This window comes from Triticum dicoccoides, chromosome 2A, assembly GCF_002162155.2.
Source record: "Triticum dicoccoides isolate Atlit2015 ecotype Zavitan chromosome 2A, WEW_v2.0, whole genome shotgun sequence".
NCBI lineage: Eukaryota > Viridiplantae > Streptophyta > Magnoliopsida > Poales > Poaceae > Triticum > Triticum dicoccoides.
In genome coordinates, this window is record NC_041382.1 from 692,253,662 (window position 1) to 692,266,094 (window position 12,433).

The 12,433-nt window shown below is 44.7% G+C and overlaps 1 protein-coding gene across 1 annotated transcript; it reads left to right on the forward strand.

Moving 5' to 3' along the window:
• Positions 1-1,920: 1,920 nt before the first annotated feature.
• Positions 1,921-8,254, forward strand: LOC119356308 (probable protein-S-isoprenylcysteine O-methyltransferase). Its single transcript, XM_037623251.1, has 5 exons — positions 1,921-2,251; positions 3,798-4,041; positions 4,248-4,376; positions 4,534-4,642; positions 7,797-8,254. Exons 1-4 carry the CDS (start codon positions 2,032-2,034, stop codon positions 4,622-4,624), a joined length of 684 nt encoding a protein of 227 aa, XP_037479148.1. The 5' UTR covers positions 1,921-2,031; the 3' UTR covers positions 4,625-4,642; positions 7,797-8,254.
• The last annotated feature ends 4,179 nt before the right edge of the window (positions 8,255-12,433 follow it).

A 12,433-nucleotide genomic window follows, 5' to 3' on the forward strand; every position in this document is an offset into this window, starting at 1 on the left:
ATAGTAGTCAGGCAAGCGATATTTTTTCTTCAAAATTGGCGATGGCATGAGCCGATCAAGCGTTGTAACCAATATTTTTTTATTCTAAACACACTTTATTTATTAACCATAGTCCAAATACATTGAGATACAACTTAGGTCCGGAGTATCGAGGAGCCATAAATGGCGTCTGAAAGAAAGTCCTAAAGTATGCTTAGCGAGGCTATGTGCCTCGATATTAGAAGCGTACCCCTGTCCATGGCTAGTCCTCTCGTGATACTCCAGTCCTTCAGATCTCTCTTTTACGTACTCCTCCCATGTCAAGTACGGGTTACCCTAGCCTTTTTGACATCATGTGCACGCTTTAGCCGTCTGCTATGCACTAGAGCTTCTGGAGGTCTGCGCTGAATATGCCCAAACCATATGAGACGATGTTGGCCAAGCTTCTCTTCAGTCGGTGTTACCCCAACTCTATCTCGTATATCGCTATTCCGAACTATATGCCCTTTCTTGTGTGGCCACACATCCATCTTAACATGCACATCTCCGCGACACCTAACCGCTGAACATGTCGCCTTTTAGTCGATCAACACTCAGCGCCATACAAAGAAACCACTGAAAACAAAACAAAAACAGTGAAGAAACCGAAAAAAGGAACCAAAACGAAAAAAATAAAAAAGGAGCCAAAACACAAAAATCAAAAAAAGGGAATGAAACCACTGAAAACCAAACAAAATAGTGAAGAAAACGGAAGCAAAAACCACATAAGAAAAACGAAAAACGCAAGAAACATCGAAGAAAACATCACGCAAATCCATACTTGGGCCAGCCCAACTGAAAGCTTGCTTCAGCAAAGCGATAACTATTTGTCGACCTCACCTAAAAAATCTATTTGTCGACCGCTGGTGGCAAATAGGATTGGGCATCGCATAGGGAGAGCGCCGCCGCCACATGTCGCCTACTGGGCATTTTTCTGGATTTTTTATTTTTCTATACGCGTTTTCGGGTTTTTTATTTTGTTTTTGTTTTTATGACTTCTTGATTTTTGCCTAGTTTTTCCCTAGGTTTTGAACATCCTTTTTTTTGCATGAAAACATATTTTTTTCTCTTACACGAGAGGTACAAATTTGCTTCTCGTGAGGGCACAGGTTCACTTCCACGAGAGGCACACTCGGAAAGGGAACCGCGAGAGGCACAGATTTGCCTATCAAAAGAGAGATAAAACATGTTTTTTCTTTCTGTTGCGAGAGGCACAATTTTTTCATGGAGGCGCATGCTTCTTTTGCGAGAAGCACAACTTGAAAAGGGAAAACGTGTTTGTTTTTCCTCCACAGAGGTACAATTTTGCTTCCGCGAGAAACACAACTGTAAAATTTAGAAGAAAAAACCCGAGCTGAAAGAAAAAACACGTAATTTTTTTTACAAATTCGTTACATTTTGTGAACAGTTTTACAGATCCGCGGTCATTTTTTGAAGTCGTGAACATTTTGTTGAATTCAATTTGTTTTTACAAATTCATGAATAGTTTCTGAAATTATGAACAATTTTTTATTTCGCAAACATTTTTATAAATTTTAGAACACTTTTTTAAATTTGTGAACATTTTCTCAGAACCCATGAACGTTTTTTGAATTCACGAATGTTTTCCAAATTCGAAAACATTTTTTGAATTCATGAATTATTTTCAAAAGCATGAACATTTTTTGAATTTACAAACATTTTAAAATCCATGATCATATTCATCAAAATCACGAACATTTTTAAAATTCGTGAAGATTTTGAGATACGAGTTTTGTTTGAAATTCCGAACATTTTTAATGAAGCAAAAAAAAACATAAAAAAACGAAAGGATATAAAAGCAGGGGCGCCCCGCCCCTACATGGGCCGGCCCAAAGTCCCGTGCGTTTACCTTGCTTTCCACCGCGTGGGTCGGGGAATAGGAGTCGCCCCTTTCTCTATCCATCCCGGCGGCCCGACAGCTTCGCCTCGCCGACGCCGTGGCCGCCCCGAGCTTTTCCGGTCCCCGTCCAGGTCCTCAGTAAAAGCTTCCGCATGCGGCATCTCCCCCTCCCGGCACCTCTCCAACGCCAAGCATCTCTTCCCGCTGCCCAAGCCCTGAGCCCCAGCGCAAGCTCCGGTCCCCAGATCCCCGCTGTGCCCATGGCGGCGCGGACGCAGGCGTGGCAGTTCGCGGCCGCCTTGGCCTTCTTCCACGGCTCCGAGTACGTCCTCGCCGCCGCCTTCCACGGCCACAGCAACGTCACCGCCACCTGTGAGTGAATCGCCTCTTCGGCCCCCATCTTTGCCGTCCTGAGACGGTGCTCGTGAGATTGTCTAGATGCTACTACTGGTAGAGAGTAGAGAAGGTGCTACCGATGCACATGATTCTTGTATAGTACTCCTATATGCTTAGATTACAGCGCCCTGGTTAACATGTGGTTATGTGAAGCACATATGTGGGGCCATGAGGATGTCAATATGTGTCGTTTCGTCTGATCCAATTGGATTGCTGCTGGTGTGGTTTGATTTTGTTTAGATAGTTGAGATGACTTGAGAGGAATTGGCAGAATGCATGCTTTGGCAGTTCCCCTATTTGCATAATTATCGGTGTCATGGTCTCGGCAATTTCTTCTTACCTAGCATTTAACTGAAAAACAACCATGGTATACCTGCGCTGTCCGATCTATATGCAATTGTAAGAATTTTTCTGTTTAGCTTAAGAACTCAACAGAACGAAGCTACCGAGTACTATACTGTGATAAATTTAGGGGATAAGAAAGAGCAAGCATCTTTTTTTTTTGACCCATGGAGACTAGCTCCCATGTCGGCCTTTTAGAAGAAACAAGGCATCATGCAGAGTCTGCGCCTTGAACGCGGGTGAGTAAGCTTACAGACGTGTGCTCTAGCCAACCGAGCACCACTCGTTTCTCAGAAAGAATGAGTACCAATGGGCTGACATGAAGGTTGAGGTCAAACTCCAAAATCAGAAAGTACAATTTGAGTGCCTCTACAGAGTAGTATTTTACCAATTAAGTTTTAATATGCCTGATGAATTAATTTCCTAATTAAGTGCTTCATAAGCCATCATAAGTATTTATCTTCATATATAGTACAAATTGGGGATGATTAAAAATAGTTATTCAAACTTGATTTGTTCAACTTGCATTTTTTAGTTCACTTAACTCTGGCTCTAAACTCTTTTAGTTCAACAACAACAAGAAAGCCTTTAGTCCCAAACAAGTCGGGGGAGGCTAGATCTGAAACCCATAGTATCTCGCAACCAACTCATGGTTCTGGTGATAGCAAGCTTCCATGCACCCCTATCCATGGCTAGTTCTTTGGTGATACTCCAGTCCTTCAGATCTCTATTTGATTGGATACTAGCACAATCAGAAAATTCATAATCATAGGTTATCAACTTGACACATAAGATGGTCAAAAAGAATATGAGGGGCTGTTTGGATGTTGCCCATACTAGCCCAGCCAAATCACGGGCACGCCAAAAAATTGGCTAGCTATTTGCTCGCCGGCGTCTCACCCATGGTTTGGCGTGAAAGTGAACTGAGGAAGGCCATGCAGCGTTGGCGAGCCAAATAATTGGTGCTCATCCAAACATATGCCCAACATTCAGTCAACGCCAACTTTTTTGCTGGCAGCTGTTGGCTCAAATCCAAAGAGCCCCTGAAAGAACACTACCATGCATAGATTGGCATCCGCTTCTTTATTTCATTTATCTTCTTTCTTTACCATTTAATTGTAATTTGCATTATGTAACTGCGTGACCATGTTGTGAGCTAATTAAGGTGCTTCTGATGCAGCACTTCTTATCAGCAAGCAGTATGTTTTGGCAATGAGTTTTGCAATGGTGGAACACCTGACAGAAAGTCTTTTCTTCCCAGAAATAAAAGGGTATCTGTTTGTCAGTAATATTGGCCTTCTGATGGTGCTTGTTGGTGAAATTATTCGTAAAATTGCTGTTGTAACAGCTGGACGTGCCTTTACACATGTTATACGGATTCAGTATGAAGACCAGCATCAGTTGGTAACTCATGGAATTTATAGGTACTTGCATCACAATTCAACATTTATAGTCTTGAGTAATGTTGTTGCCTTCCTCTGCATGTGCTCCAACTTAAGCATTTTTTTCGTTGCAACATAAAAAACATGGTGATAGTTCTGCATAAGACCTTTGGTTCATAGGATATGATTATCATAGGAACAGAAAACTAACTGGTTATAGCTGCTAAAGTATGTTCTTAATTGTACAGATTTATGCGGCATCCTGGGTATTCAGGCTTTCTTCTATGGGCAGTTGGAACGCAGGTTATGCTGTGCAATCCAGTATCTACAGTTGTATTTGCATTGGTGTTGTGGCGTTTCTTTGCAAAGCGGATACCGTATCCTTCTAAAAGAACCATATTTCTACCTCTATATCCTAGGCTCCCCATTGTCAGAATGTGCCCAATTAATGTGAATATTTCATATAAGAGTTAAGTATATTATTTTGTGTGCTTCTTCTACAGTTTTTATTGTGACCCCTTCACTCGAGAGCAGATATGAAGAATTTTTCTTGAGGCAATTTTTTGGCTCTCAATATGAAGAATATGCACGGAAAGTGCACTCGGGGTTACCATTTATAAACTGAGTGTTTCAAACTTGCAAAGTAAGTTATTGAGTCCTCGCTTTCCAGCGTTCTGTTCACACCATGTGTTTGGATTATCAAGTTAACAGACTGCTTTGTTACATTATTTTTAATGCTCCAACCATAAAGTTTTGTCAGTGTACACTGGTAGATACATGCTCTATAAGTAAGAAAAGTTGGATATTTATGTGTCATCATTCTGTATAGTTTGTCTTTAAAGAATATGAGTAACTTTTAGTAGTTTGAGTGATTGATCTAGTCTACCAGAATCTAAAGTTTGTATTATACAAGTCCGTCTTACCACCTGTTTGTACGTAATAACCTCCAACAGTTGCAGTTTCAGATTTGAAGCACACTTTCACACTAGTTTTGAGAATTGTTTTTGAGTCAACGACCATACCATGTTGTGGGCATCTCACGTCTTACACACGACTTTCTCAACTTTCATGTATTTTAGTGTCATCTATTGCTTATGTTGTTATGGCGCTGCTAGAAGGAGGGCGCGAGAGGGCCTGCCGGGGGCCTTTTGCCCACGGCCGGGCAAGATGGAAGGGATTTCCTTCTTAATTCTTGCTTGATTAGATTGATACATCTCCTCTCTTTATATAGAGAGGTTTACTTGACTCCCAAGCAAGGCTTACTTGACCCCTAAGAAAGCGACCCTTATCTCTAATTAACCCTAAGACTAACTGGCTATACCGCCAGCCCAGGCCATTAGGCCCATTACGTACTCTAACACTACACCCCACCTGGACATGCAGCTTGTCCTCAAGCTGCAGCCTAACCAACTTATAACCATGACTCGAGGCAACACCAACCTAACACCTAAAAACAAGCCTTTTACATCTCGGCTTGTTTTATTACTCTCAACCTGAAATGGACTGGGATGATTTATTTTGGACCTCTTAACAAAAAGTGGATACCATCCGCACGTCGGACGTGCACGTGTACAGCCACCTGGATCCCATGGACACCATCTGGACAAAAACAGTGCATATGTATGGCCACCTGGAAGTGGTCGCAAGAGCGACCAGCAGAGGCGCCCTCGCGGCGGCCGGCGGCGGAATGCAGTGGTGCTACGCGGTGCGCTCTTGTCGGTGACACCATGCCTTCTCCCCGCCGGACGGCTGTTGGTCGGCACCGCACATAGAAGAGTGGAGGGTTGTCGATGGACAATGGCGAGGAGGGGTGCGCCTCCCCAATCGCCGATGTCGCAGACTTTGAGGGCGTTGTCCGTGGGGAAAACAGCATGCCCAAGATCCCCGACGCAGCGGACGAGATCGAGGTCCTTTGCGCAGCGAAGCGCAACTGGGAGGAGCGGCAGCTGCAGACCACGCAACTCCCGCACACGCCGACGCGCTAGGAGGCCGCGTGCAGCAGCCTGCAGCCTCACCGTCGCCGACACGTGGCGGGTAGTGATCCAAGCTGGAAGCGGTGACGGCGACGGCGGAAGCTTGATCTGCTGGATGGGGACGCCCTGGGGAAGCGGTGATGGCGACGGCGGGAACTTGATCTGGTGGATCGGGACTCCCGTCGGCGCGGTCGATGCGGGGCCGGAGCTGACCGGTGATGGCTGCTGCAGTTGCAGTGGCAGCTGCGGCGGAGCGCCGGGCGCGGCGGAGGTCACCAGGAGCGGTGGCTGCCACTGCAGCCAGGGCGGGGCGGTGGATGGAAGCTGCTGCAGCGGCCTGATGAGCGCGGCGGCTGCCACGACAGCCAGGACGGGGCGGTGGTGGCGGTGGATGGCAGTTGCAGCGGCTGCTGCAGCAGCCCGACGAGCGCGGCGGATGCCGCCTGGCACGGCAGCCAGGACGGGGCGATGGATGGCAGCTGCAGCGGCTGCTGCAGCAGCCCGGCGAGTGCGGCGGCTGCCACGGCGGCGTGGTGGCGGTGATGGGCGGCGCAGCTGGGTGCGGCCCATAGGACCTGGCCAAGAACAGATGGATCTCCTGGACCGCCTGTGTTAGGTCCCGCAGCACCCCGGACACCTCCGGGGTGAGGACGACGGGGGCGGGCGCGACGGAGGATCCCGGCGCGGGCAGGAGCGGGGCGATCGGTCGTGACCGGCAGCGGAAGAGACGGGTTGGGCGGCAGTGAAGACATGATCGAACCGAAGCTAGCTGATATCAAATTGTTATGGCGCTGCTAGAAGGAGGGCGCGAGAGGGCCTGCCGGGGGCCTTTTGCCCACGGCCGGGCAAGATGGAAGGGATTTCCTTCTTAATTCTTGCTTGATTAGATTGATACATCTCCTCTCTTTATATAGAGAGGTTTACTTGACTCCCAAGCAAGGCTTACTTGACCCCTAAGAAAGCGACCCTTATCTCTAATTAACCCTAAGACTAACGGGCTATACCGCCAGCCCAGGCCATTAGGCCCATTACGTACTCTAACATATGTATACTTTGTAAATAGCAAAAAAATTCAAATCGTGACAGATATATTCAGGAGGTACAGTTTTTTTTGTTTAAAGATATTGTGCTTCTATAGGTGGGGCCTTTCACTACATTAGAAAGACCATACAAATATATATGTCATAGATACCCTGGAATTGCAAATTTGTAATTTGTAAGAAATTTAAAAGAATTACTATGTTACAAACTGCACAAGGTAAGAAATATGTGTTGTTCTAGCTGCTGATTACTCCCTCCGTTCCTAAATATTTGTCTTTCTAGAGATTTCAACAAGTGACTACATACGGAGCAAAATGAGTGAATCTACACTCTAAAATATGTCTATATACATCCGTATGTGGTAGTCCATTTGAAATCTCTAAAAAGACAAATACTCCCTCCGTTTCCAAATATAAGTCTTTTTAGAGATTCCAACAAGTGACTAGACGGAGCAAAATGAGTGAATTTACACTCTAAAATATGTCTACATACATCCGTATGTTGTAGTCCATTTGAAATGTCTAAAAAGACTTATATTTAGGAACGGAGGGAGTAGATTCCAAGATATGGATTGCTCACGTCGCCAATCCATGAGCTCATTGGCTTATCTTGAACCAACCAGTATTTAAAGGTTGTGCGCATGTGGCATTATCACAAAATCATTGAACATGCATTGCAACATGTATGTTTTGGGGTCACCAGCGATACAGACAGTTTTTCTCCCTTCTAATGTAAATATGAACCTGGAAACTGAGTACTGATTGTCTTAATTTTTTATTATAGGCAACGCTTACCCCCTGCTGTCCTCATCATTGATATGTCTAAGAAAAGCACTTTACAACATGGACTTGAGAGATGCCAAACGAGCAAGCTATGTCATGGATTTTATACACAATACAACACAAATCTGGAATTTCATCAAGCTGAAGAGTCATTCCTCAGCTCGTCAATCTGGGGCGAATGCTAAGAACTGTTGCTGATGTAAATGGGTTCGCTTACAGCTAGTTTTTCTGGAAGCTCTGCCATTCATTAGATTCGAACAGAATAGTTTCCGCTTTTTCTGGAGGACATCGAACATTTCCAGTAGGTTCGCTGTGTGAAAGCCTTTGTAGTACAACTGTATCAAGTGTGCCTAAACATATATGCTACAACTGTACAACTGTATCAAGTGTGCAGAAGAAAAGAAACCCCCGGTTTGTTCCATGGAATCTGAAATTCACTGCAGAGCTGCAGTTCTTTTGCCTCTGGTGCACAGCTAGCTTAGAATAATCAGTCATTTTTAGCAAGAAACAGTTCTGGAATAATCTGTCATTCTGCTTTGCACAGCTCTGGAATGCGAACAAGGCGGATAAAAATGTCTTGATTCTCCAAATAGAAACTCCTTGAAGTTACTGGTGCCGGACAACCTGGAAGTGGATATGCCTTTATTCATCCAAGTTATTATTTTTCTGCCAATAGAAGTTACCTCATCACGGACAAAAAAAGGTGTATTCTATCCGCCGCACCGGTAGCAATCAGATGATGCTGATTTGGGATAAACTCTTTTGCTATCGACTTAAACGACGTCCACATCAGGTGTGCGTAGCTGGGAGGGCCATGGTCGGTCCAAAAGCACCCGTGCACATCTTATCACTCCGATCTAGTGGATGCTTTGTTCGGCTCTACTTTTGACTTTTCAACTTTCAACCACCCAACCTATAGTTCTTTTTCCAGTTGTGCTAAGAGTTAGGCGACTGCAAATTCATGGAGTCTTCATCGATTTGTAGACCGTGCAAATTGTTTGTGATTCACGTTCCTCAAATGCGGAGACCGAGGCCACGGAGCAGAACCGAGGACAGAGCTTCATGTTGCGGGTGGTTATAGTTTGGGGGTGGGCGGTTTCGTCACCGGAGAGTATGGGTGGGGTGACGATAGGATGAGCGGTGGTGAAGGTTGGGTATCGACGGGGCGGCGGTTGGCTGAAGGTTGAAGAAAACAAGCATCCATAGGATTGACAATCCAACGGTCGGTTGGAGTCAACTACAATTTTTAAGTATTCAGGCATCTGCGCTCTAGGCACTCTTTTTTGTATGTGGGTGGCTGGACAGACCGGGGTAGGTGGGTGGGGGGGGGTCGGGTTTCAGCAATGGGTCGGAAACTTAAGTGAACCAAGTTTGCCCACAAAGATTCCTAGATGGCTCTATATCTAGTCCTCAAAAGGTATATTGTTTGAGTGGAATCTGCTGAAAGAAAATAGTACAAATTATTTTCTACTAGAAACGATTGGAAGAAAACACAAATTACTTTAGGCTAAAAATAGTTCTGCACTGAACATTATACATTGCACGCACACACTAGACATACATAGCTCCAACATCATGTATGAAATAAATACAAAATACTCTCTCTGTTCTAGATTACTTGAAGTTATAGCCTTGCGCTCAGTCAAACTTCTTTAAGTTTGACCCAATATATAGAACATATTCTAATATATACAACATCAAATATACATAGTATGAAATATACATTCTATGATGAATCTAGTGAAACTAATTTGGTGTTGTATGATTGTATCTTAGAATGATTGTAGCTAGGGAAACTAATTTGGTGTTGTATCTTAGAATGGTTGGAGCTAGGGAAACTAATTTGGTGTCGTATCTTAGAATGATTAGAGTTAATGAAACTATTGTAGTGTTATATCTTGGATTTGAATAACTAGAGTTCCCTTTAGACCTACGTTAAAACAAATATAATTGCATATAACTGAGATTGCATAGGAATTTCCCATGGATGCCATTTGGACAGTAGGAACATACCATAAAATGATTTAGGAATTTAGGAACCCCCTTTTCCCCAAGAATTGGAGGTTTCTAGACATGAGCTCCAATCTCACATTCAATTTCCTTTAAGAAGTCCAACACAATGAGTGTTTTTCTCCATGCGTGGGAGTTACCAAACATGAGCTCCGACCTCCTATTCAATTCCCTATAAGAAGTCCAAGGCAATGAATGTTTTTTATGCACCAACGGCGGGCTTATGCCGACCTAAACCACTTTATTACCCATTCAATCCGATCAATACAGCGATGAATTAGAGTTGCATAAGGGGGGGGGGGGGTAATTAGCCATTACATTACAATCTCGCGGCTAAGTGGAATAACATTTATACCCTAGTCACGGAGCAGGATCTGCTTCTGAGTATTTTTGCATCGGCCGGCCCACAATTGCAGATCATCAGGCGCGGCTCTAGCAATGTTTGTAGGCCATTAATTCGCATGCCTTTAAAACAATTTTCATTTCTTCGTTTCCAAATATTCCAAATGATCACCATTGATTGAATTTTCTTAAACATAGACTCATGCCACAAATGTTGGAGATTTTGAGGGGTGCCATCATGTAAGCTGCCTAGCTCATCACAAAAGGGTTTTAGTAGTTGGCAATTGAATAGAAGATGATTGATGTTCTCGTGTTGGTTGCAAAGAGGGCATGTAATAGCAATAGTCCGACGGAAGCGCCTCTCATTGGTGTCCAGACGGTCCTTGTGTGCCAGCCAAATGAAAATTCTGCATTTGTTTGGCACGTAGTTTTTCTAGATAGCAATGACCATTCGATCAGGCGGCTGCAAACTCTAGACGGCTCTGTATGCTAGCTTGGTGCTTAGAGATTTGCCCCCTGCATAGTAACTCTTTTATCAGCAACCCGCAAGTTCAAGTTAACCGAGACCATAGTAATGTGCATAGCAATTAGTTCACATCCAATGACGTGAGAGAGTCTATTGGTAAGGTTAAGGTTGAGGTTGGGGTTAGCATGCACCCAGGGAACTAAAGCATGTTGCATGTCGGAGTGAGAAAGAAGAGTTGGAAATTGTTGCACCAAGGTAGTGATAGAGTTCGAAAGCCATAGGTCATACCGGAAGGAGGTGGTGATACCACTCCCAAGCTTAATCGTAGTGATGGAACGGAATAAGTCCAGCCCCTTAATTACGTCAAGCTAGATAAGAGTGTGGGAATTGTCTGGAGCCCCAAGGTCACGAGCGGTGGATCAGCCATATTTAGAGACAATGTAGGATGTGTTTGAGTTAGTGTCATTCTCGCGAGTCTTGGAAAGATGCCTTAGCAGTAAGCATAAGTTCATGTGTTTGAGAGAGGAGAAGCATAGACCCCCATGAGAGAAAGGTGCGCACACCAAATCCCAAACCACTATACACCGTCCACGGGTAAATTTTTACTGCCCATCCCAAAAATTCCCTACAACGTTTTGTTGGAAATATGCCCTAGAGGCAATAATAAAATGGTTATTATTATATTTCATTGTTCATGATAATTAATAATTGTCTATTGTTCATGCTATAATTGTGTTATCCGGAAATCGTAATACATGTGTGAATACATAGACCACAACATGTCCCTAGTGAGCTTCTAGTTGACTAGCTCGTTGATCAAAGGATAGTCATGGTTTCCTGACTATGGACATTAGATGTCATTGATAACGGGATCACATCATTAGGAGAATGATGTGATGGACAAGACCCAATCCTAAGCTTAGCTCAAAGATCGTGTAGTTCGTTTGCTGTAGCTTTTCTGAATGTCAAGTATCATTTCCTTAGACCATGAGATTGTGCAACTCCCGGATACCGTAGGAGTGCCTTGGGTGTGCCAAACGTCACAACGTAACTGGGTGACTATAAAGGTACATTACAGGTATCTCTGAAAGTGTCTGTTGGGTTGGCACGAATCGAGACTGGGATTTGTCACTCCGTATGACGGAGAGGTATCTCTGGGCCCACTCGGTAATGCATCATCATAATGAGCTCAATGTGATCAAGTGGTTGATCACGGGATCATGCATTACGGTACGAGTAAAGTGACTTGCCGGTAACGAGACTGAACAAGGTATTGGGACACCGACGATCGAGTCTCGGGCAAGTAACGTACCGATTGACAAAGGGAATTGTATACGGATTGATTGAATCCTCGACATCGTGGTTCATCCGATGAGATCGTCGTGGAGCATGTGGGAGCCAACATGGGTATCTAGATCCCGCTGTTGGTTATTGACCGGAGAGTCGTCTCGGTCATGTTTGCATGTCTCCCGAACCCGTAAGGTCTACACACTTAAGGTTCAGTGACGCTAGGGTTGTTAGGAAGACTTGTATGTGATTACCGAATGTTGTTCGGAGTCCCGGATGAGATCCCGGACATCACGAGGAGTTCCGGAATGGTCCGGAGGTGAAGATTTATATGTAGGAAGTTGACATACGGTCACCGGAAAGGTTCGGGGGCATATCGGTATTGTACCGAGGCCACCAGAGGGGTTTCGGGGGTCTACCGGGAGGGGCCACATCTCTCGGAGGGCCTAATGGGCTGTAGAGGAAAGGGAACCAACCCTACATGGGCTGGCCGCATCCCACCCCCTTGGGCCCATGCGCCTAGGGTTGGGGGG

Bases quoted from the DNA above. Each gene is read 5' to 3' on its own strand.
- LOC119356308 (XM_037623251.1), top strand. From the start codon at position 2,032: ATGCGGCATCTCCCCCTCCCGGCACCTCTCCAACGCCAAGCATCTCTT. The intron at 4,042-4,247 runs GTACTTGCATCA...TTAATTGTACAG, and splicing joins GTAACTCATGGAATTTATAG to ATTTATGCGGCATCCTGGGT. The intron at 4,377-4,533 runs GTATCCTTCTAA...ACTCGAGAGCAG, and splicing joins TTCTTTGCAAAGCGGATACC to ATATGAAGAATTTTTCTTGA.